The 22,233-nt window shown below is 53.8% G+C and overlaps 4 protein-coding genes and 1 long non-coding RNA gene across 5 annotated transcripts; 3 read left to right on the top strand and 2 right to left on the bottom strand.

Moving 5' to 3' along the window:
* Positions 1-307: 307 nt before the first annotated feature.
* On the bottom strand, positions 308-4,065 carry tbce (tubulin folding cofactor E). The gene is made up of 17 exons (XM_086156687.1): positions 3,985-4,065; positions 3,376-3,487; positions 3,199-3,283; positions 2,971-3,114; positions 2,805-2,890; positions 2,608-2,707; positions 2,437-2,539; positions 2,290-2,366; positions 2,117-2,209; positions 1,984-2,048; positions 1,846-1,910; positions 1,619-1,771; positions 1,405-1,543; positions 1,158-1,226; positions 1,023-1,082; positions 851-942; positions 308-578 (listed from the first exon to the last, which is right to left on the bottom strand). Exons 2-17 carry the CDS (start codon positions 3,479-3,481, stop codon positions 483-485), a joined length of 1,533 nt encoding a protein of 510 aa, XP_086012813.1. The 5' UTR covers positions 3,482-3,487; positions 3,985-4,065; the 3' UTR covers positions 308-482.
* Positions 4,066-4,276: 211 nt separating this feature from the next.
* On the top strand, positions 4,277-8,482 carry rbm34 (RNA binding motif protein 34). Its single transcript, XM_086156694.1, has 10 exons — positions 4,277-4,464; positions 4,771-4,921; positions 5,122-5,264; positions 5,345-5,546; positions 5,616-5,675; positions 5,864-5,907; positions 6,037-6,120; positions 6,189-6,252; positions 6,320-6,481; positions 7,830-8,482. The coding sequence occupies exons 1-10, from the start codon at positions 4,442-4,444 to the stop codon at positions 8,100-8,102; spliced, it is 1,206 nt and encodes a 401-aa protein (XP_086012820.1). The 5' UTR covers positions 4,277-4,441; the 3' UTR covers positions 8,103-8,482.
* Positions 8,483-10,052: 1,570 nt separating this feature from the next.
* On the top strand, positions 10,053-11,593 carry map1lc3c (microtubule-associated protein 1 light chain 3 gamma). The gene is made up of 5 exons (XM_086156161.1): positions 10,053-10,124; positions 10,215-10,270; positions 10,589-10,695; positions 11,013-11,189; positions 11,304-11,593. The coding sequence occupies exons 1-4, from the start codon at positions 10,064-10,066 to the stop codon at positions 11,173-11,175; spliced, it is 387 nt and encodes a 128-aa protein (XP_086012287.1). The 5' UTR covers positions 10,053-10,063; the 3' UTR covers positions 11,176-11,189; positions 11,304-11,593.
* A 6,541-nt stretch (positions 11,594-18,134) lies between these two features.
* Positions 18,135-20,213, top strand: irf2bp2b (interferon regulatory factor 2 binding protein 2b). The gene is made up of 2 exons (XM_086156792.1): positions 18,135-19,153; positions 19,398-20,213. The coding sequence occupies exons 1-2, from the start codon at positions 18,370-18,372 to the stop codon at positions 20,051-20,053; spliced, it is 1,440 nt and encodes a 479-aa protein (XP_086012918.1). The 5' UTR covers positions 18,135-18,369; the 3' UTR covers positions 20,054-20,213.
* An 843-nt stretch (positions 20,214-21,056) lies between these two features.
* LOC147228596 (uncharacterized) lies at positions 21,057-21,948 on the bottom strand. The gene is made up of 2 exons (XR_015106914.1): positions 21,546-21,948; positions 21,057-21,385 (listed from the first exon to the last, which is right to left on the bottom strand). It is a non-coding gene; the product is annotated as an uncharacterized LOC147228596 (long non-coding RNA).
* Between the last annotated feature and the right edge of the window lie 285 nt (positions 21,949-22,233).

Raw genomic sequence — 22,233 nt, 5'->3', positions numbered from 1 at the left:
TGCTCTCTTGTCGTGTCCTGGAGGATCTTCACATCCACCAAACCCTGTGACTGAGCAGGTTCTTCCTGAAGGTGTGGGTGAAGAGGAGCCAGGGTTCCTCTGCTTGGCAGCAGCTCCTCCTGGTGTAGAACCTCTGCTACTGCACGGAATATGAATCCCAGGTCGCCGGCGCTTCGAGGCTCTGTGGGTTCTGTGCAGGTTCTCCACCTTCTCCCGTGTCTGCGTGGGTTCCTCCAGGTTCCCGGGTGGAACCTAAGAAATGAGAGCCATCATGACAGAAGATACGAACCAGCAGGAACAAACGTTGTTTCATTGGTCGTCACTCTTTATTTCCCATCGGGGCTCATTTTGTAAACAAAGTCTCAGATGTTCCCAGAAGATCTTCGCCGGTGGAGGTTCCTCTCCGTGTTCTGGACGTCCACTCAGTCAGCTTGAATCGTCAGGAGGTTCCTCTGGAGCTTCCTCCTGGCCTTGGGTTGCCATCAGGTCCAACGCACCAGGACCTGGTCTCCGTCCTTGATGGAGTAGAACTGCAGCTCCTTGAAGTCGCTGTCGATGTCGAACTCCACGTCGCCCGTCTGGAGGCAAACATCACCTGACCGTCAGCCAATGACGGCGTCCTCCTCGCTCTGAGCTACCGAGTACCGCGGCGAGCTAGCCGGGTTGTTAGCGGGCTACCGCTAGCGTGGCCTTAAAGCGCCAATGGTCTGTAACTCATGGTCAGAGGGTTAGCATTAGCAGTTAGCACGCTAACATCATGTTGTTTACCAACGTCACGCTAACAAAGTACGTGCAAAGTTCAAGTGAAGCCGGTTATTAGCACGTCATTCGGGTGTTAGCGCGAGGCTACCTTGCAGGTGGTGTAGCTGAGCTGCAGCTCGTCAGCAGGGTCCTTCAGCTGCCGCAGCAGGAGCCCCTTTAGCTTGGAAACCAACATGGAGGCTAAAGAGGAAACAGACGCGACCTTTAGCGCTCTATTGATGTGTTTCCTGTTCTTGAATTGAGACGTGAAGCTCCGGTACCGGGAAGGTCCTTCCGGATGGGCTTCCTGTCGGCGGCGTCCGGGAACACGAAGGTGATCCCTGGAGGAGAGAACACCTGCTGAACTTTGAAGCGCAAAGGTGCGACGGCGTTTGGAGAACGGAGGCGGAACCCACTTATCAGGTCGTTCTTGAGGGCGAAGGGCTTGGGCTTCTTCAGCTCGCCTTCGTCCGGAGCGCCGTATTCTGGAAGACAAGAAACGGCGTGAAGCGGGCGCCGCCCACCGAGCCCGCTAGGTCGCTAGCGAGCGGGTATTTGGCTAATTTTAGCAGCGCGTCCCCTTTCTTCCCCCCTTAGCTCGGCTCCTGGGAGGAGGCGGCGAGCGTCCCCGCTCTGGTGAGGTCACAAGTGGGCGGGGCTTACTGTCCACCAGGGCCAGGTACCGGGGGTGCTCGCGGGCGAAGGCGTGGTCGGTCTGGCTCCGCCCCCCCGCCTTCAGCCACTCCTCGCCGAACATCTTCAGGTAGTCCAGCTCCGCGCCCCTGCGGTCCTCGTGCAGGATCTACGGGTAACCGTGACAACGCGTGATCCCGGGCGGCGCGGCGAGGGGCCGTGAGCTCGGGGGGCGGAGCCTCACCTGGACCCTGTTGAGGGACGTCAGGCGGCCCAGCTTGGCGATGAGCAGCTGCTCGGCGGTGCGAGGGTTCCCGTCGGCGCTCGCCAGCCGGTTCCTCAGCAGGGACACCTGGAGGAGGCCTCGCAGCTTGGCCAGCTCGTTCACCGCCGACCACTGAGGAGGCGGAGTCACGCTTTACCGCTCGCGGCGGGGGTGAGGTTACCACGGCGACAGGCACAGCCACGCACCTGGGTGAGGTTGTTGTCGTCCAGGTAGAGGACCCTCAGGGCGGGAAACATGGCGGTCTCACATCCTGCAAGGGGAAAGAAGCGTTCAACTCCGAGGGGGCGGAGCCTCGGCTCGGGGTCACGGGGGCGGAGCCTCACCGGCAGCGGCGTCAGGGAAGCAGATGGACGACAGGCCCGTGTTGGAGACGTTCAGCTCCTCCAGCCTGGAAGGAGACACGCGTTTGATTGACAGGAATCCTGAGGGGGGGAGGGGGGTGTTGAGTGTGGTTACCGTGGCAACATGGCGATGCTGTTCAGTGTTTCCTGCACCAGGTGGTTCCCGCTCAGGTTGAGGCTTCTTAGCGTCTGCAGCACCCCCTCTGGCCTGCACACACACACACACACACACACACACATTGGTGGTCGTGTGGTGGGGCGGCGGCAGGAGGTCAAAGGTCAGCTCACCTCTGCAGCTCCGTGATCCTGTTGTCCTCCACGTCCAGCGCCTCCAGCTGCGGCCACATGGGGGCGCCGTGCAGGATCTGAAACAGAGCGACGGGATCAGCGACGGGAAGCGCGTCAGCAGCGGAGGCGCGAGGGGGCGGGGCTTACCTGAGGCCAGCTGAGGTCACAGCCAATCAGGGACAGCGTCCGCAGGCGGGCGAAGGACGGCGCCAGAGCGGACGGCTGGGAGGGCGGAGACAGACGGGTGTACCTGGAACGCAGAAGGTACGGCGTGAGGACCGGGAGGACCAGGACCGGGATCAGAAGGAGGCCTCCTACCCCAGGTGAAGCCCCTCCAGATGCTCCAGCTGGAGGCAGATGCCGGACACGTCCTCCCAGCTGGACAGGAGGCTGCGGGCCACGTCCAGCCACCGCACGTCTCACACACACACGGTAAAGGAAACACACTGACGGACGGGGCGATAGAGCGATTAGCGGGCGGACGATTAGCGGACGTGTACGGCAGAGGAGGATACTGGGGACGATCCTCCGGAGCTCTCCGTCGGCGCCGGGTCCGTTGACGTCGCTGCGACTCAGAAGGATCCGTTCCTGCTTCTCCAAACTGCGGCGGAGAACGGGCGACCGTCAGACACCGTCCGAGACCGCCGGAAACTTCCGCGGCGGCGGCGGCGAGGGCGGTACCTGCGCCCCCTGCTGGGCAGCCACTCCAGGATCAGCTCGTCGCTGCCGCAGGGCTGCGGGTCGTACGCCTCCAGCACGGCGCTCACCAGGTCCCGGCCGAAGTTCACCTTGGCGGGTCGGACGAAGGAGCCGCCTGTGGCGTCCCTGACGACGACAACAACAACAACATCGCGGTGGTTCTGCTGTTCCCCCGGCCTTGTTCTCGAGGAGAATGTTGGGCTGGCTCACCTGCAGGTGAAGTAGCGCACGCCGTCGTGGCTGCCGCCATGTTTGCCTCTGCTGCTGTCGTCCCACTCCAGGCCGAGCCACAGCCCTGCAGAACCACAAGCATGTCAGCTCGCCATCACGGCTTTTTACACCGTGTGTGTGTGTGTGTGTGTGTGTGTGTGTGTGTGTGTGTGAGACCTTCAGTCGGAGGCACCGGTCCCACGTATCTGACGGTGGCTCGCTCCTCGCCACAGGACACACGCCTGCCCAGCGCGTCCGCCGGCACCTCGGCCTGCGACGCCATCGAGTCCTGGCGGGGAGAAACGCAGTCCTCATCTTCCCCGTTACTCAACATGCAATCACATTTATTTACTTTCATTCATCTCCTGAATGACGGTGACGTCACTGCGTCCCTGATTTGACGTCACATGGGCGCCTTCCCGCCCCGAGTGACGTCACGGCAGCCGTATGAACAGGCACGGAAGTGGAAAGTACAATTCATTGCTTCGCCATGATTTCCCCGCAAAACGCGATGCAAACAATAGAGGGGGAAACCCGGGAAGTTTAGTCACTTTACTCATTAAACAGCGGGCGGTTTGTACAAAGTAAAACACACGTCAATGCGTCTTGAATAAATATTCGGATAAACATTCTCCGGTGATGTCCGAGCCGCCTCTGGATCGGACTCATGACGCAAAGCCCATCCTTTTTTATTTCTAATCACGTTTCCGATTATGTCTGGGTAAATATCTCACACCAGCGAAAAACACTCAACATCCCACACTTTAAGCCCTTTTTAACTTTTACCTGGCGTTTTCCTGAGGGTTCTGTCTGTTAGCCTTCAAGCTAGCCGCCTCAGCGTAACATCCCTGCCTCACCGGAACGGACGGATTTAAACGACGTACAGTATTGAAATGATCAACCTTCAGTGCTGACATTTTTGAAAGGTAATAATTTTTATTTTCATCCTGTTCGGAACAGGACGATGATTCTGTAATTTTGTAAATCTGCGAATACGGCGGGCTCCTCTGTGTTTCGCACCGGAACCATCGAAGCACCGGAAGCGTGTTTCCAGACGGATCTATTTAGCCGCAGCACCGTCCTGCCGGAGGAGCAAAACGTGTAAACTCGGGTTTAACTTTTCACGAAATACGGTAGAAATGTTTAACAGAGGAAGCCTCGGTTAGCTCAGACACGAGATTATTTTTTATTGAACGTTTCGGGGCGTCGCTGTGAAGCGGAAGAACGAGAAGAAAAAGGAGACATGAAGAAGAAAATGTGTGCGAGGTCGGTGTGTTTACATTCGTACATGTGTTTGATAACATGTGTTTTGCTTCGGTGTTACTTTGCACGGATAAATGAGCTTCAACATGCAGACGCTTCCACTGCGAAGCTTTAACCTCTGAGTGGACGTATTTTAGGTTCTCCTAAGTATTTGTATTCTCTTAACAGTGAGGAAAGAGTCAAATTGAGTGGAAATAACAGTTTGAAATCAGTCAGTAATGAATTCAGACGCAGGTGGCAAAGAAAACAAGACCTCTTGATTTTGTAGCTTTTAATGACACTGAAACTTAATTTTGTGTCTGTCCGCAGCGGTGGCTCTCCAGGCCAACAGCCAGCCGACTTCATGGTCGGTCAGGTTTCAGGAAGCCTCCAGAAGAGCTCCACGGCCTCCGGCTCGCTGTCGGCGCTGTTCAGCCCCGCCGCCACACCGTCCTCCATCCTCTTCCAGCCGGCGCCCGAGGTGAAGCCTCCTGCCGCCTCCTGCCGCCGTCGCCTCCTTGATTTGACCTGAACCTATGTTTGTTATCAGACGAAATGATCACACTGCTTTCTGACGGGGGTTTATGAATTTTACAAATGTATTTCTTTGAGGCGTTAAAGGCATTTTAGTCCCAATTCTTTCAAAAAAACAACCCGTCTGCGTGTGTGTGTGTGTGTCAGTGTCAGACACAATCCGAGGAGGAGCCTCCGCAGGTCAAAGGTCACCCCATCCCGCAGCAGCAGCAGCAGCAGCAGCAGCAGCAGCAGAAGAAGAAGAAGCCTCCTAAACCAAAGTCAGCGGCTGATCAGAAGCTGGAGGACCGGTGAGGCGGTCGACGCATTGATCGATCTACTTGTTGATTGATCGGCTGAGGGTCCGATCAGGCGACGTTGTTTCTCCCAGAGAGGCCGGCCTGCAGAATGCGGACGAGGACGAGCGCAGTCAGACGGCGAGGAAGAGGAAGCCGGAGCCGGAGCCGGAGGAACTGGGCGTGGAGCACTGGGTGAAGAGGAGGCAGCTCCTGAAAGCCCAGAAGGAGGAAGAGGCCCTGAAGGCCAGGAGGACGGTGTTTGTGGGGAACCTCCCGCTCAGCTGCACCAGGAAGGTAGGCGCCGCCGGTCCGACCTCCAGCCGGCGGCGTCGGGACCTTCTCCCAGCATCTCTGTGTCCTCAGGAGCTGCGGAGCCTCTTCAAGGACGCCGGAACCATCGAGTCCATCCGCTTTCGCTCCTTGGTGAGAACCTCGGCCGCGTTCTTCTCGGCGTGGAGCCGTGTCGCGAGGCGTGTCGGTAGAACGCCAATGTCGGCGACTCGCTCGGTCCCTCCGGTAAACTGCAGGGCCACGGCTAGCTTAGCTTAGCACGCTAGCCGTCCCTCTCAAATGTGACGGGCTCAAACCTTTGCTGCCTGTTGTCGTCGCAGGTGCGAGAGGATCCATCCATGTCCCGCAAGGTCGCCGCCATCAAGTACGTCGCCGTCTTGGCCGCTTCCCGCTCCGCCCAGCGCGCCGTCTCATCCTTTTCTCTCTTTAAAAACCTTCAGGTGAAGATTCAAGGAAGGTTCTGTCAGTGATTGTTATCCATGTTTTGCTGCAGACGGAAGGCTCACCCCAAGAAGCAGAGCATGAACGGCTACGTGGTGTTCAAGGAGGAGAGCGGCGTCTCCAAGGCGCTGCAGAGGTAAACGCCGCTCCGTCGGGCCCTCGGACCCTCGGGTCCGTGGATCCTCACGCCGCCGGTGTCCGCAGGAACGGCCTGGAGATCCAGAAGGACTTCCACATCCGCGTGGACCGGGCGGGCGGCGCCCACGAGGTGAGTGGGCTCGGACCTCGCCGTGGAAAGAGGCGGCGTCGTCTGACGGCTTCCTGTCGCCCCGCAGCACGACCACCGCCGCTCGGTGTTCGTGGGGAACCTGCCGCTGGACCTCGGCGAGGAGGCCCTCCGCCGCCATTTTGAGCCCTGCGGTGGCGTGGACGGCGTGCGGCTGGTCAGGGACGGAAACTCTGGACTCGGGAAGGGATTCGGATACGTCCTGTTTCAGGTAGAAACCGAGCCGTTGCTCACGGGAAAGTTTCTACGTGGTACTCGGATACTCGTGGGAGGTTCTGTGACCGACGTCGCAAATATAAGCTTTCAGTAAAAAAAAAAATTCAAATGATCAGAAATGAGCAGATTGAAATTTCAGAAAAAATACATCAAAATTTCAGCAAGAAATGTTTCATAAATCAGCAATACATTACTGAAAAAAAAATCCTGATTTCTATTTATTTATTTTAATCTTGGGTTTTGTTTTTTTTATTTTTATTTGTACATTCTTCCAATATTCAAGCTACTTATCAAATAAAAGCCAGTATTTATGTAAAAAAAAATATTTGAAAAAATCCAATTCGAACAAGAAATAGGAAGAAGGCAAAAAATGTTTGAAAAAATACATTGAAATTTTAGCAAGAAATAATTCAAAACCTAGCTGTTTTTTTCTTTTTTTTTGAGTTTTAAAAGAAAGGCATTTTTCACACTATTAAAGTAACTTATCAAAACAAAAACCAGAATTCACATTTAAAAAAAAAACATTATTTGAAAAAAAAAATCCAATTTGAACAAGAAATAGAAAGAAGACAACAAATATCAGGTGATCAGTTAGCCTTTAGCAACTGGCAGCGCTGAGACACAGCCGGCATCTTCTAAGTCCCATTCAACTCCCATCAGTTACTTCCAACTTTTAATCTTTTTTATCCCCCGAAGATGTTGGAAATAAGAAAGGCAACTAGAACGCTCCAGGTGTGAGGAAGAAAACGTTTACTTGGAAGATAATGGTATCATAACGGGGTTCATCCATGACGGCGTCATTGCAGGGAGCCAGTTTCCCCACGGGGATTCAAAAAGGATAGATTATAAAAAGATGAGAATTATTATAAAAGATCTCTCGCAGTTACACCGACTCTCTTGTCAACATAAGATAAGATAACTTTATTTATCCCGAAGGGAATTGTTGTGCCAGAGTGTCAAGTAAAACATAACAATAATAGATAATAGTAGGAAGGAGGGAGAATAAGAAACACAATAAAATTTAAAGTGTCAAAGTTAAGGCTATCAAGTGTTTTAAGGTCTTAAAAAGTAAAAAGATTTGAAGATTCCCTTCGGCTGAAGGAAGAGGAATTAAAAAGTCTGATAGCCTCAGGTTGGAAAGACCTCCTGTTAGGAGGCTAACTTCCCTAGCGACAGGAAGTTAACATTCAGGCTACATATATATTAGCATTTGAGTCGACACCAAGGAATCCCTGGAAAGAGAAGTGACTGAACAGTTTGGAAAAAAAACTGCATGCATTTTTGGAATCTTCAAAGAACTCATCCAAATGTTGGCAATAAACGATCCATCAATGGCGTTGCAGAGCGTGGACTCGGTGCAGCTGGCACTGGAGCTGGACTCGTCCCGGCTGGAGGGCCGAGCCATCAGGGTGAGGCGCTCCGTCAGCAAGCAGCAGCAGCAGCAGAAGAAGAAGAAGGCGGGGGGTCCAGGGGGTCCAGGGGGGCCCCGGCGCCCCAAAACCTCCAGCCACGGCCCCAAGAACACCTTCAAAGGAGAAACAGCAAAACTCGGGAACAAGAAGAACAAGAAGAAGAAGAAGAAGAAGCTGAAGCCCAAGAAGCAGCTTCACATCTGAAGGAAGCTTCCCGTCGGCCCTCAGAGACTCCACCTTCATCCCCTTTGTTTTCCAATAAAACCCCAAAGTGAATCTCTGGATGTTCAGTGTTTTCTGTCAACCAATCAGAGGACGGGACGTTACCAAGGATGCTCTTTGTAAACATCTCATGAGCTTATATCAATGTTGAATAAGAAATGAGACCGATATCAGCAAGAAGCAGGTCAGGAAGTTGCATTCGATTTTTGAGATTTCACAAAATTTGAATTTGCACACATTTAGGTGTGAAATTCTTTCGAAAGAAGAAGTGCATGTTGAAATAGTTGTGAAATAAAAAAATCCAACATGTAACCATGGCAATATTTTTTTAAAAATCGAAATTTTGAAAATAAACATGAAAATAATATAATCATAATATATAATAATATAATAAAAAAAGTATATGATCAACAATTACTCTTAAAGTAAGTTGTGTAAAAAGTTCCCCAAAATGTTTACTTTTCAAAAATAAGCAAATATTGGCAAGAAACGGGTATATTTTTGCTAAATTTTGCAAATTCGGTCAGACAGCAAGTAGTAATCCAAAAACATTTTTTAAATTATCCCAACAATAACAAGACACAAGCTGAATATCAGCAAAATAAACACTGAATTTTAGCAAGAGAGAACCGAAAGATTTGAAAAATATACTTAAATTTTACCAATACTTCATATAATTGAAAAACAGATTGAGAAAATATGTGCCAGAGGGAAGGCCAGAGGGAGCTGCTTTGTGTTTTTGTCAACCTAGAAAAAGCATATGACAGGGTGCCAAGAGAGGAGCTCTGGTATTGTATGAGGAAGTCTGGAGTGGCAGAGAAGCATGGTGCAGGACATGTATGCTCGCTGTTAGACAGTGGTGTGGTGTGCTGTAGGGGTAACAGAGAAGTTCAAGGTGGAGGTGGGACTCCATCAGGGATCAGCTCTGAGACCCTTCTTGTTTGCAATGGTGATGGACAGGCTGACAGATGAGCTTGGACAGGAATCTCCATGGACCATGAAGAACGAACAGACAAAAGGTGGAGGAGACGCTGGTGAGATGCTCTACAAACAATGACAATGACCAAAAGAGAGGAGGCAGAGATGAAGATGCTGAGGTTCTCTTTGGGAGTGACCAGGACGGATAGGATCGGGAATGTGTCCTTCAGAGGGACGGCACTCTGTTAGATGTTTTGGACTTGGATCTAGAGATGGTTGGACGTGGACGTCGTGAGAGAGGAGGATCCAGAGAATAGGGTTAGATGGAGAAGGTGGATTCACTGTGGAGGGAAAAGAGCAAAGGTGAAGATTTTAAACGTCCTTGACACCTATAACTGTTACACTCCCGAGACAAAAGAATGCCCTCTTTGGGGATCAATAAAGTTTATCTTCTCTTAGCAATCAAAGTCACTGTACATACATATAAATATACACAAAATACTCATTTAAAAGAAACAGTTAAGATAAAAACAATACAAGTGACAAAGGGGTTAAAAGATCAACATGTGATCACATGATTTCTTCTCCTTCTCATCTTGATTTGCATCCAAAAGGCTAAAGTTTGTGTTTCTGCATAAATCTTGATTTTTCATGTCCCCGCGTGCAGTCCCGCCACTGACCGCTAGGGGGCGCTGTTTCTCCGCCCACCCAAAAGGGAGGCGATCGATCAATGAGGAAAATGATCGATTATAACCCTTCCCAAAACCGGTCCAATCACTGCAGCTGCATCAACAAACCAACGAAAATGGTATTTCGGGAAAACGTTATTAAATCTTGGAAAGTAACGAGACTCAGAAAGTAACGAAAGTAACGGCGTAACTTCGGTCGAACCCGTGCGTCCGGAGCCGCTGATTGGTCCGCCGGTGTCACGTGCCAATCAGCTGATTGGCCGCAGCCGCCCCTGCGCGCTATTTAACACACGCACGCACACGCACGCACACACGCACGGAAACACGCACACCGGCATGCCGCCGTTTGACAAAAGCGCGCAGCAGAACAAGCCGTTCAAGCAGAGGAAGAGCTTCGGTAAGTTTGCCATCGATTGATTGATTGATTAATTGATTGATTGATTGGTCGATCGATTGGTTGATTGGCACATGTTGCGCTTCCTGGCAGCGACCCGGAAGCAGGAAGTGGCGGGGATCCGGTCCAAGTTCCCCAACAAGATCCCGGTGAGTTCAAAAAACTGTTTTTAATTCTTTAAAAAGTCTTTAAAACTTAAAAAAAAAAACCAAAACGAAATTTCCTTTTTCATTTATTGTTCCTTTTATTTCTAAAATGAAACATTTCTCACACGCTTTTAACCTTTACTTTTCCAGTTCATTGATTGTAAACAAAGTGTCCTTATGTTTCCTCACCTGTTAATATAATGTTTGTTTGGTTGATCTCCGTTATGTGTGTTTATACTTTATAAGTTTAAAAGAAAATCCCAGTGAGTTTGGTTGTCTGTTCCGGTGTACGTGCGCGCTGACGTGGCCACGTGCACACAGGTGATCATCGAGCGCTACGAGCGCGAGCGCTACCTGCCGCCGCTCGATAAGACCAAGTTCCTGGTGCCGCACGAGCTCACCATGACGCAATTCGTCACCATCATCAGGTAAGCGCGCACGTACATGCACGCTCGCCAACATGGCTGGCGTCCGATTGGAGGAAAATCTTGGCCGTGGTGATGGCGTCACCATGGTAACGGTCAGACCCCCGCCGCCGGGCTTGCAGATGTTTGCGATTGTTCGGCGTTTGCCGCATTTCTGAGGGTTTAACGGGCCGGACTGGGCCGCCATTGTTCCGTTTCCATGGAGACGGCAATCTTTACTCAAATTGCATTAGTTGAGGAGAAGCGTGGCGGAGAGCGGAGTCCTCCAGGCGTTCCCAGCCGAACGGACGACGCCGTTCACGTGCACGTTTCCCCCCCAGGAACCGCATGGCGCTGCTGCCCTCGCAGGCCTTCTACCTGCTGGTGGACAACAGCGGCCTGGCCAGCATGTCCCTCACCATGGCCCAGGTCTACCACGACCACCGCGACGACGACGGCTTCCTCTACATGACCTACGCCTCGCAGGAGATGTTTGGACTCTGACGGCGGGCGCCGCTGTAAATACACCCCAAAAAAGTCACCTGTATTTATTGTAATGTTTGTTTTATAAAAGTGTGGATCCAATAAATCTTATGTTAATGTGGACTCTGGTTCTGCTTCATGGGCGGCAGGAAGTGACCGCGGCGCCGGACGACCAGAAGGACAACGTCCTGGAAGCTGTGGGAGATGCTGGGTTGGGGATCTCTGGATGTGGAAGTTCATCGATGCATTTTCTCCCCCTAAACCCTGAGGGGGCGCTGTGGCTCCAGAACTAATCCCTTCATTTGTTTTTATTTGAAACTTGTGAATGCAATAATGAAAGTCATGGATTCCTGTGTGAGGTCATTCAGGAACCAACAATCACCAGCTGTGTGTGAAACCGATAGGAAGGCATCCACACAAACTATGTTTCACCCAAAGACCTTCAACCCCTCGATGATGTCATATCCTGTGTTGTGTCATGTTTGTTTACAAGACAAAACCGGGCCTTCATCCCTACCAAAGCAGCTGGTGTGTGTGTGTGTGTGTGCACTGACTCTTAAATCGAAGTCCGAAACTTGAGAACTTCCATGGACTCAAACTAATCAATTGATCAACCACGCTTCCTGTCTTCAAGACGCCCCGAAATGAAAAAAAGCGGGGAAAACATGGCGTCAAGTTTCTTCTGCCATCAGTGAGCTGCGACCAGGTCAGAAGGCTCCACCCACTCTGGCTCCGCCCCCACACATTCAGCTCCACCCCTTCTCCCTTCATCCAACTCTCTGGCTCCACCTCTTCTCTACCCACCTCATGCTCCGCCCCTTCTCCCTTCAATTGACTTCTGACTCCGCCCCCTCACCCCATCTCCGACTCCACCTCCTCTCGCCCCCCATTCATATGGCTCCGCCCCGATTTGCTCCCATCTGGCTCCGCCCCTCCTTCTCTCCTCCCATCTGGCTCCGCCCCCTGTCCCCTCCCCACTCATATGGCTCCGCCCCATCTCCATTCAACCAATCTCTGGCTCCACCCCCTCAGCCCATCTCTGGCTCCGCCCCCCTATTTCGTCCCGTATGGCTCTGCCCCTTCTCCCCTGCCCACCTCTGGCTCCGCCCCTCTCTCCTCCCCATGTATTTGGCTCCACCCCATTTGCTCCCAACTGGCTCCGCCCCCCTCTCCGCACCCAACTCTCTGGCTCCGCCCCTCCTTCTCTCCTCACATCTGGCTCCGCCCCCTGCGTCCTCCCCACTCATATGGCTCCGCCCCATCTCCATTCAACCAATCCCTGGCTCCACCCCCTCACCCCATCTCTGACTCCGCCCCCTCTCTCCTCCCCATTCATTTGGCTCCACCCCCCATTTGCTCCCATGTGGCTCCGCCCCCTCTCCCCGCCCAACTCTCTGGCTCCTCCCCTTCTTCCCTCCCCAGCTCTGGCTCCGCCCCCAACCATGGCCCCGCCCCCTTAGTTCTGGGTCTGGTCCTGAACCTCCGAGGTCCTGCTGGTCTCCTGAGGTCCAGGACAGCGGACTGATCCCTCCTGGAAGTGAACCTGTTCCTCCTCAGGCATCGGGTCTCCGGCGATGTCGGCCTCTGCCCGGCCAGGACAAGCGTCTGGATCGCTCGGTCAGGTGACGACCGGACGCTCACCGACCTCCACAGGATTCCAGCTAAACACACTTTTGTCACTGTTGTTGGTTTGTTATCATTCGTGTGTTGATGTTTCTGTCGTCTGGCGGCCATTCCGGATCCAGCCCAGGGTTTTTCCTCCCAAGCTGAGACTTTTCCTGTCTTTGTCTGGACCAGCAGTCAGATCTCCTCACCTGCCTGTGTGTGTGTGTGTGTGTGTGTGTGTGTGTGTGTGTGTGTGTGTGCGTGTCAGGAAGCAGAGCTCCTCGGCCCTCGGGACCCGTCCGGGTTCGGAAAACCTCTTTTCCAGATGATTTTTTCGGGGGGGGATTAAACAAACCATTGAGTCCAACAACAATGAGGTCATCCTGTGTGTGTGTGTGTGTGTGTGTGTGTGTGTGTGTGTGTGTGTGTGTGCACCGGACCAAAAAGGTTTCCGTCTGGAAAAGCGAAGCTCTTTCGCTCTCTCACCGAAGGCGTCCTCAAGATGAGACTCTGGATTACAATCTGGGTCAGCCTGTGGATTTGAGTTTAGATCTGCATCAGAATCTGGATTCAACTCAGGATTTGAACCTTTATCAGATTAGATTTGGGATTAAATGTGGATGAGAGTCTGGATCGGATGCTGGATTAGACCAAAGTTGAGACTGGATTCAAATCTAGGTCGGACTGTGTGTTGGAGTAACGCATCAATATCTGGATTAGACTCAGGACTAGATGTGGGATTAGAATCTGGTCTAGACCTGAACCCGGCCCGCGGCAGAAGGTCCGGACAAGGACGCTCCGCACCTGGAAACCTGGGCGAGACTCAGAACACCAACAAGGTGGGCGAGACCCAGGAGCAGAAGAGGAACCGGGCGAGAACTCTGGGATCAGGGACCACAGAAGGAGCTTCTGAGAAGGTGATGGTTGGACCTGGTCCAGATCCACAAACACCCCACCTTCTGAGACCTTGGGAGGAGCCGGACCGAAGGATCCTCCAGAGCTTCGTACCTGCTGCCGTTCCTGAGACATCAAGTCCAGAACCCTGAGGGCTGAGCGTGATGGTCTCCTTCCTGGTGATGGTCTCCTCCACCACGCCCACATCCAAGTCCATCTTTCCTTCAACCTGGACCAGGAAGTAAAACCTTCCTGAGGAGAACCAGGACATGGACACCCTCGGAAAAGCTTCTGGACTGGAACATCACCACAACGGACCCGCTTCTAGTCCCGGGACGGGACCGGGCGAGTCGTGTCGGGATCCGGGGTCACCTCCGCCTCGTGTTGCTGGAGCCTCAAGGGCTCTATGATCTTCAGGTGGTCCATGAACCAGGTCCAGGTGATCCATGGACACCTCAGCCTGTTTATTGCTCTGATCGTCCAGGACCTCCTGAAGGAGCTTCTTTCCACCGCCTCCTGAGGAGCAGATCCAGGCCCGGTTGCCGAGACAGAAGAACTCCAGAGGTTTGTTGTGCTTCTTGCAGTAACTTGACCTGGAAGATCACGCTGGACAGCAAAGTGTTGACCTTCAAGGTGGGCTTGGAGGAGAATATCTCCTGATACATCGGACAACGGCAGTCCTCGGTTCCGTCCCGGTGCGCTGAGATGCAGCCTTGGCAGAAGTTCTGTCGGATCGGTGAAGACGTCCTGACGGATGCGGCACAGGAGCTGATCCTGGATCTGGGAACTCCTCCTGGAGATCTTTCCTGGAGATCTCCACGGGGACGGTTCTGTTCCAGGCCTCCCGGACGGGAACCCCAAGCGTCTCACCACCGAACCCGACCGCTGTAGCACCCGTGGAACGTGTCTGGGCGTGGACGGTACATACCTTCCAGACGCCGCTGAGGTCCACCTGAAGGCGGTGAACCCGTCTGTGAAGAAGCTCACCAAGATCTGGTCTTTCAGGGGCTCGCAGGCGTTCAGGTCCGATCGTTGATCTCCGGTCGTAGGTTCTCCGCGACCCCTGGGACCCAGGTGGACCTCCATCTTGTCCGGGACCGAAGAAACGGTCCAAAGGCCACCTGAGGCTTCGGTCTGGACCTGGTTCCTGGTTCCTGCTCCCTGGTCCTAGACCATCTGCTGAAAGACCAGACCCGTTATCTTCTGCAGCGTCCCATGGGACGTTTCCTGTGTGGAGGCCCCGCCTCCTTCCTGTCTGGCCCCGCCCCCTCACATTGCATCATCCAATCACGTGACCCCCAGGAGCCACGCCGCGTAATCACATAAGGCCGGCTTATCTGTCTCACCAAGGTCACCTGGTTTACTCTGACCTGTGTGTGTGTGTGTGTGTGTGTGTGTGTGTGTGATAAGCAACAGATCCATTAGGAGGAAGTGAGGTGCAGAAATGAACCTGGAAATTAGTAATAGATTACAACTACAGATTACAACCCGACTGTGCAGGGTAATATATTTACCACACACACACACACACACACACACACACACATGCTGGCAGGGCCTCTGCGCTGCGGTTGTTTGTCGGGACGTTTCGTCAGACGCCATTAAAGAGAAGCTTGAGGGGGTTTGACATGTGTGTGTGTGTGTGTGTGTGTGTGTAGCAGGAATGTGTGGTGTCAAACACAAGCCATGGAAGTGAGAAGCTTCCCTGCTGATGACTTTAGCAGAGCAGATCTTTGGAGGAGCAGAACCCTGGAAAATAGCGTGAGGAGAGAGGTTTCCTCCAGGAGGTCCAGGAGGTTCTCCGCTGAGGCCTCCAGACCAGCGGCGGCCCAAACATCTGAAGCCAATCAGACGGGGGGAAACAAAACCTAGGAGTGAAAGTACTCGAGTGTTAAAAACAGTTTGGCGGACGAGATCCTCTGACCTCTGACCTTTGACCTGCTGCCTGATGGAAAGACAGACTTAGAAGGAAGGAAAAAAAAACAATGTCTTTTCCAGGCGGAGACTTTCCTCCCACTTCTTGGAGCGGCGTGGAAAATGTTCTCCACGCCCCCCCCCTCCAGCCTCCAGCATGACGTCACTGCCCCAGATGCACCACAGCTGCCCCCCCCCCCCCCCCCACTCCAATGTTGCGTGGCAACCTGCCAATCTGGGTATGGAGACATGGGGGAGGTGGAGGCTGGAAAAGTGGGCTGGTCTCCACGTCCTCTGAGGAGGAGGAGGTGCTGTGGAACCTCAGAAGATCAGCTTCTTCATCACATGATCATTCCCGCCACCTTCACCTGCGTCACCGTCACCGCCGCGGCTTCGATTTTCGCCTTGCTGATTGGACGGAGGCCCGGGAGTTTACCTAGCAACAGCAGGCGAATAATCCGATTGGACCTTCGCTCTGTTACGCAATAACTGTCGAGTTCGGGGGGTCCAGTTGCTCCTCGCCTCCAAAGGGGAGTCACATCCGGATGGAGGCGAGAAGGAGGTGCATCAGCGGCTATTTTTGTATTTTTGTCCTTTTCCTGCAAACTTTGAACTTTGGTAAACAGACGCAGTTACGAGCGTCTCACTGCGCAGGCGCCAACATCTCGCCAAGCCGCTTCCCCTCGTTCGGGTTGTTTTTCCAAAACCGCGGCGGAGGAACGAAGAGCTCTCACTCCTACTCGAAAACCGAGCAACCATGGAGGGCTGAAGACATTTCTCAGTCATTTCAGGCCTTTCAAGAAAATATAATAGACGGACAAACATTAAGTCAACAATCACTTCTTATAGGGAAGAATTTAAAGGTGTTACTTTGGTTGTTTTTACCCCCGGGGTAGGGGAGGTCACCACACGGATCTATTGTTCTCCCTGATGTTGTTGTCTGTTTATGTTTCTTCTGCCTTTCTATTTCTAATCGTAGTAATTTTATTTGACATTAAAACTGTGGTGACAAAGGAATTTCCCCTCCGGGGATCAATAAAGTTCCCCTTCTTTTATCATTTCTGCTTGTCGTGGCTGTAGTTTCACACTGTCAAACAGAATTTGTGCTTTTTTTCCATTCCGAGTTTGTATCTGATGCAATATCTCCACCTAAGAATAAGAATAAGAATAAGAACAACTTTATTTATCCCGAAGTAAATTGTGTGCCAGAGTTTCAAGTAAAACATAACAATAATAAGTAATAGTAGGAAATTGTATAAACATAAAAAAAAAGAAGCACTTAGAAGCACTTTATATTTATTTGTTTGCTCCATGCATTTCTGAATCCGCTTTTCCAGGTTTCTTGGGAAATGTATTTGACAGAATCACTCTTTCGGACTTTTTATAGGCTTTTTATAGACTTTTTATTCATTCAAATCTTTGTACTTTTTAAGACCTTAAAACACTTTATAGCCTTGACTTTGACACTTAATATTTTTATTTGTATTTCTTAGAGAGAGGAGGATCCAGAGAATAAGGTTAGATGGAGAAAGTTGACTCGCTGTGGCGACACCTGAAGGGAAAAGCCGAAAGAAGAAGTCTTGACTTTGACACTTTATATTTTTATTTGTATTTCTTCGTCTCCCTCCTTCCTACTATTATCTAGTATTGTTATGTTTTACTTGAAACTCTGGCACAACAATTTCCTTCGGGATAAATAAAGTTGTTCTTGTAGTGTGAAGGAAAAAGTGTGAGACAGAGTCTTCTTCTTCTTCTTCTTCTTCTTCTTCTTCTTTCGCCTTTTCCCTTCAGGGTCTCCACAGTGAATCAACCTTCTCCATCTAACCCTATTCTCTGGATCCTCCTCTCTAACACCAACTACCTTCATATCTTCTCTCACTACGTCCATAAATCTTTTCTTTGGTCTTCCTCCAGACCTCTTGCCTGGCAGCTCCAATTCCAGCATCCGTCTACCAATATATTCTCCATCCCTCCTCTGTCCATGACCCAACCATCTCAGTCTGGCTTCTCTGACCTTCTCTCCAAAACATCTAACATGAGCTGTTCCTCTGATAGACTCATTCCTGATCCTCTCCATCCTGGTCACTCCCAAAGAGAACCTCAACATCTTCATCTCTGCAACCTCTAGTTCTGCCTGCTGTCTTTTGGTCATTGGAACAGTTTCTAGTCCAAACATCATCGCTGGTCTCACCACTGTCTTGTACACCTTTCCTTTTATTCTGGCTGATGTTCTTCTATCACATAGTACCGCTGACACTTTTCTCCACCCATTCCAACCTGCTTGAACCCGTCTCTTCACCTCTTTTCCACACTCTCCTTCGCTCTGGACTGTTGACCCCAAGTACCTGAAATCCTCCAGCTTCTTGATCTCCACTCCCTGTAGCCTCACCGCTCCACCCGAGTTCCTCTCATTCACACACATATATTCTGTCTTGCTGCGACTAACTTTCATTCCTGTGAGACAGAGTGAGAGCGTGTTTACAATAGACGATCTTTGGATTGGTTGTTGCCGCGCATGCGCAGACCGCAGGTCGTGGAAGCCAGTAAACAGACACCCGGCGAGCCGCGAGGTGGCCGTGACGTCACACAAGTACGGCGAGGGCTCGCGCCGGAGTTGCGGCTCGGGACTCAGACGGTCAGAGGCACGCGCAGCCGCTCGAGCCGCCGGTTTCCACGCGACGCCCCCGGTAACCCTCTCCCCCCTCCTCCGGTGCTCCGGTCCCTCCGGTTCCCCCGGTTCCACCGACGCTTCCGGCGCTTTCGCCGCCCGGCGGACATCTTGCGGACCTCGCCGGATCCAACATGTCGGCGGCGGCCGGCGGCCGGCGGCGCTCCTGCTACCTGTGCGACCTGCCGCGGATGCCGTGGGCGGTGCTGTGGGACTTCACCGAGCCGGTGTGCCGCGGCTGCGTCAACTACGAGGGAGCGGACCGGGTCGAGTTCGTCATCGAGAACGCCCGGAGGCTCAAGCGGGCTCACGGCTTCCAGGAGCGCCGCTCGCCCGCTCCGGGGAAGCCCCAGCACGCCGGGAAGGACGCCGGACACCCGGCCGGGGAGGCGGCCCCCCGTCCCGGCCAGCCTCTGGACCGTTACCCGCTGTCTGACAGGCCTCCGCGGCTCGGAGTGGAGTACCAGGCGGGGAGGCCGGCCAACGGTTTCCCCAAGTCGGACGAGCCTCCGGAGCTCAATCGCCAGAGCCCGAACCCCCGCCGGACCGGCGCGGTTCCCCCCGGGCTGGTGCCGCTGGTGAACGGCGGCCTGGCGGCGGTCCACCCGCTGGCCGGCCGCGCCGCCCCGCTGGGGCTCCCCGGGGCCGCGCTGGGGCTCGCCGGGGCTCCGCTGGGGCTCCCCGCGGCCGCGCTGGGGCTCCCCGCGGCTCTGGTGGCCCCGGGGCTCGGGGAGCTCGGCAAGCGGCCGGAGGAACTGCGGGACAAGCACCGGGCGGAGGCCGCCGAGCCACCGGACGCGGCCAAGGACTGGCCGGGGAAAGGCCGCACGGTGCGGGACCTGATGGCGCTGCAGACGCTGGACGGCCGCTTCAAGAAGGAGCCGCGGGTTCCGGGCTTCGACGCCGCCGCCAAGACAGGTAGGCCGGCGGGGGGGCGGAACCAGGCCGGCCGCAGAGCGCGGCCGGAGCCGCCGCGGCTGGAGACCCTTTTTTTTGTGCGTTTCGTGTGTTTTTGACGACCTGCAAACTTGAGGCGGATCCTGGAAGTTTCAAAATAAAAGCTTGTTGGTTTTTTTTTTTTTCCAGATGTGTCAAGTTTGCTTCAACCCCAAGTGATTATGCATCACTGGTGTGTGTGTATGTGTGTGTGTGTTGCCTGCAGGGGTAACGTGGTCCCCCTCTGCCCTGGACCGGGTCAAGCCCCCCCGCAGCTTGAAGAGGAAGGCGTCCCCGGAGCCCGACGGCGAAGGCGGCGCCCCGAAGATAATCGGCGCCGAGTGCCCGCCGTGGTTCCCCTCGCCGTCCGACGTGCTGAAGTTCCCGGCGGCGGGCGCCTCCCTGCCCGGGTTCTCCAACGCCGCCCCCACCGCCGGCTCCCCGCGCCCCCGCAGCCCCCCGCCCGAGGCCCAGGAAGGCCAGTCGCCCATGGCGGCGCTCATCCACGCCACGGATACCGCGGGGGCCGCCGGCTCGCCCAAAGACAGCGGGGGCCGGGCGTCGGACCCCCACGGGGCGCCGCCTCAGGGCCTCCCCGACTCGGCGCCGGCGGGCGGCGGCGCCCCGCTGTGCTGCACCCTGTGCCGCGAGCGTCTGGAAGACACGCACTTCGTCCAGTGTCCGTCGGTGGCGTCGCACAAGTTCTGCTTCCCGTGCTCGCGGCGCAGCATCAAACAGCAGGGCGCCGGCGGCGAGGTCTACTGTCCCAGCGGCGAGCGCTGCCCGCTGGTCGGATCCAACGTGCCCTGGGCCTTCATGCAGGGCGAGATCACCACCATCCTCGCCGGAGACGTCAAGGTGAAGAAGGAGAGGGACCCTTGAGGAAACCTTGCGCCCGGCGGCGTTGCCCCGGCAACGGTGGACGTTGTTGTTTTTTTTTTTTTGTTTGTTTTCTGCTCTTCAAAAGGAGAACCTGCTCCCGCTGTACATTTCTGCACTTGTTTAAGATGAAACCTGCCAAATACAGTTTCTGACCTTTAACCCCGCTGTCTGTGCTTCTCTGAGGGCAAAGGTCACGGCCCAGACACACACGCACACACACACACACACCTTCAAAGGGAGGTTGACCCCGGGGTCACCTGACCTGCTCGGCGAACACCGACCGAGGTGACAGCCAAGGATGATCACGTGAAGAAGAAGAAGAAGCGGCTGGAAGGAGACCCTCAGGAGTGTGTGTGTGTGTGTGCGTGTGTGAGTGTGTGTGTGTGTTTCTGTCCGGGCAGCCATTCCCGGCTGAACCTCCTCGCAGAAGAAACACCCACTGCTTGTCCTGGACCAGAGCGTTGGTTCCAGGTGTGTCTGGAGGAGCCTGGCGGACTCAGCGGGCTCCTCGGGGTTCCTCCTCCCGGCTCTTTGTTCAGTTTCAGGGAAACAGTTGGACTCCCGACTTTTTCCAGCAGGATGTTTTTTTTTCTGCTGAAGTTTCATGTGTTTCTTGGCAACATCTCAAAGGGGGGGGCAGAAGGTCCTCAGATCTCCTCTGTAATTACCCCCCTTGTTAATGTGTAACAGCTGCTCTGCACTTCCAAACACACTCCGTGTGTCCCAAATCAAAGTACGAACTTTGACCCCTCCCCCCTCTCACACACACGCTCCTTCTCGGAGCCCAGGTGAGGCAGGAACCCTGGAGGCCTCAGAAGACGAGGCTGTGAGGTCAGAGGTCAGACATGGACCATGTGACTCCAACCAGGAAGTCCCTCAGCCGGTGGAGGGAAGCAGGAAGTTGTTCTCCGTTGCACTTCCTGGTCGTCCTGCCCACTCTCTCAATCAGAAGAATATCACACACACACACACACACACACACAAGTGGACATGACACATTGGGTTAAAATTGTTTTCATTTTATTTTGGCAGCATATGTGTGTTTTTACCCTCGCGGGCCTCTGTACTTTGCCCTCACACACCATGTGCTTACAGCGCAACACACACTCCTTTTTTCACTGTGTGTGCGTGTGTTTAAGGAGGAAGTAGCGACATGTGCTTCCAATCAGCAGCCAATCAGGGGCTCCGACTCAACGGTTGGCTCATGCCGCTATTTCTGCGTTTCCGCTGTGGGGGGGGTGACCTTTGACCTTGCAGCTGAGCGACCTCAGCCACTTCCTGTGTCGGCTACAATGATTGGTCGGGAGCTGAGGCAGTAACAGGAAGTGGCTCCTAGAAACAAACAAAATGTTTTGGTCGAAAATAAAGAAGTGAAATGACAGAGGTCACATGACTCAAAGCTTAAATAGCTCCAGTGTAGAACACACACACACACACACACACACACACACACACACACACACACACACACACAGTCCGTGTATCTCCTGACCTTTGACCCCCAGAGGCTGGATGAATGTTCAGCTTCTCATTCATCCAGTGATGTCTGCTTTGGTAGATGACGGGTCTTCTCATCCACCTCCTGGTCTTCAGAATCAGCATCGGCGCCCTGCAAACATCTGCTGCTGGGTTCGGATCTCCACGGCGGCGGCGGCGGCGGTGACATCACTTCCTGTTCGGGTGTCCGAAGGGGCTCGGCCGCGGAGGAGGTTCTCCTCCGCCCGGGCCGGGATCATCTGCTCGGTCCTGGAGAGCAGCTGGATTACCAGCGGGGAAGGTCACGGAGAGGTCAGGCTGCTCCTCCTGCTTCTCCTTCCTCTTCTTCTCAAGCTTCTTCTTCTTTTCTTCTCCTTCTCCTCCCGCCGATTCTTCGCTTTTGTCTTCTTCCAGAAGTTTCCAGACCTCCGTCCTCAGAGGCAACGCTTGCTAGGAGACGAGCCGGAGTTGAACCTGACAAGGGTTCAGCCGGTCCTCTCAGTTCTTCAGCCAAAGGGCCGGGGAAACATCTGGAAGCTTCTCGCGCGTCCTGTTTGTTTTCTCGTGCCTGACGACCTTTGACCCCCCACGGCGCTTGGTCGGCAAACAAAAACAAGATGGCAGCTGTCCGCGGAGGCCCAGCAGAGCCGCCGGCGCCGGCGCCCCGGCCGGAGGTCCTACATCTGCTTCCCTTCGCCAAAGAG

Source organism: Fistularia commersonii, chromosome 12 (genome assembly GCF_037954325.1).
Source record: "Fistularia commersonii isolate RoL2024-O1a breed Wild chromosome 12, RoL_Fcom_v1.0, whole genome shotgun sequence".
Taxonomy (NCBI): Eukaryota; Metazoa; Chordata; class Actinopteri; order Syngnathiformes; family Fistulariidae; genus Fistularia; species Fistularia commersonii.
Note: the sequence above shows the minus strand (reverse complement) of the source record. Positions and strands in the feature narration are given on the sequence as shown.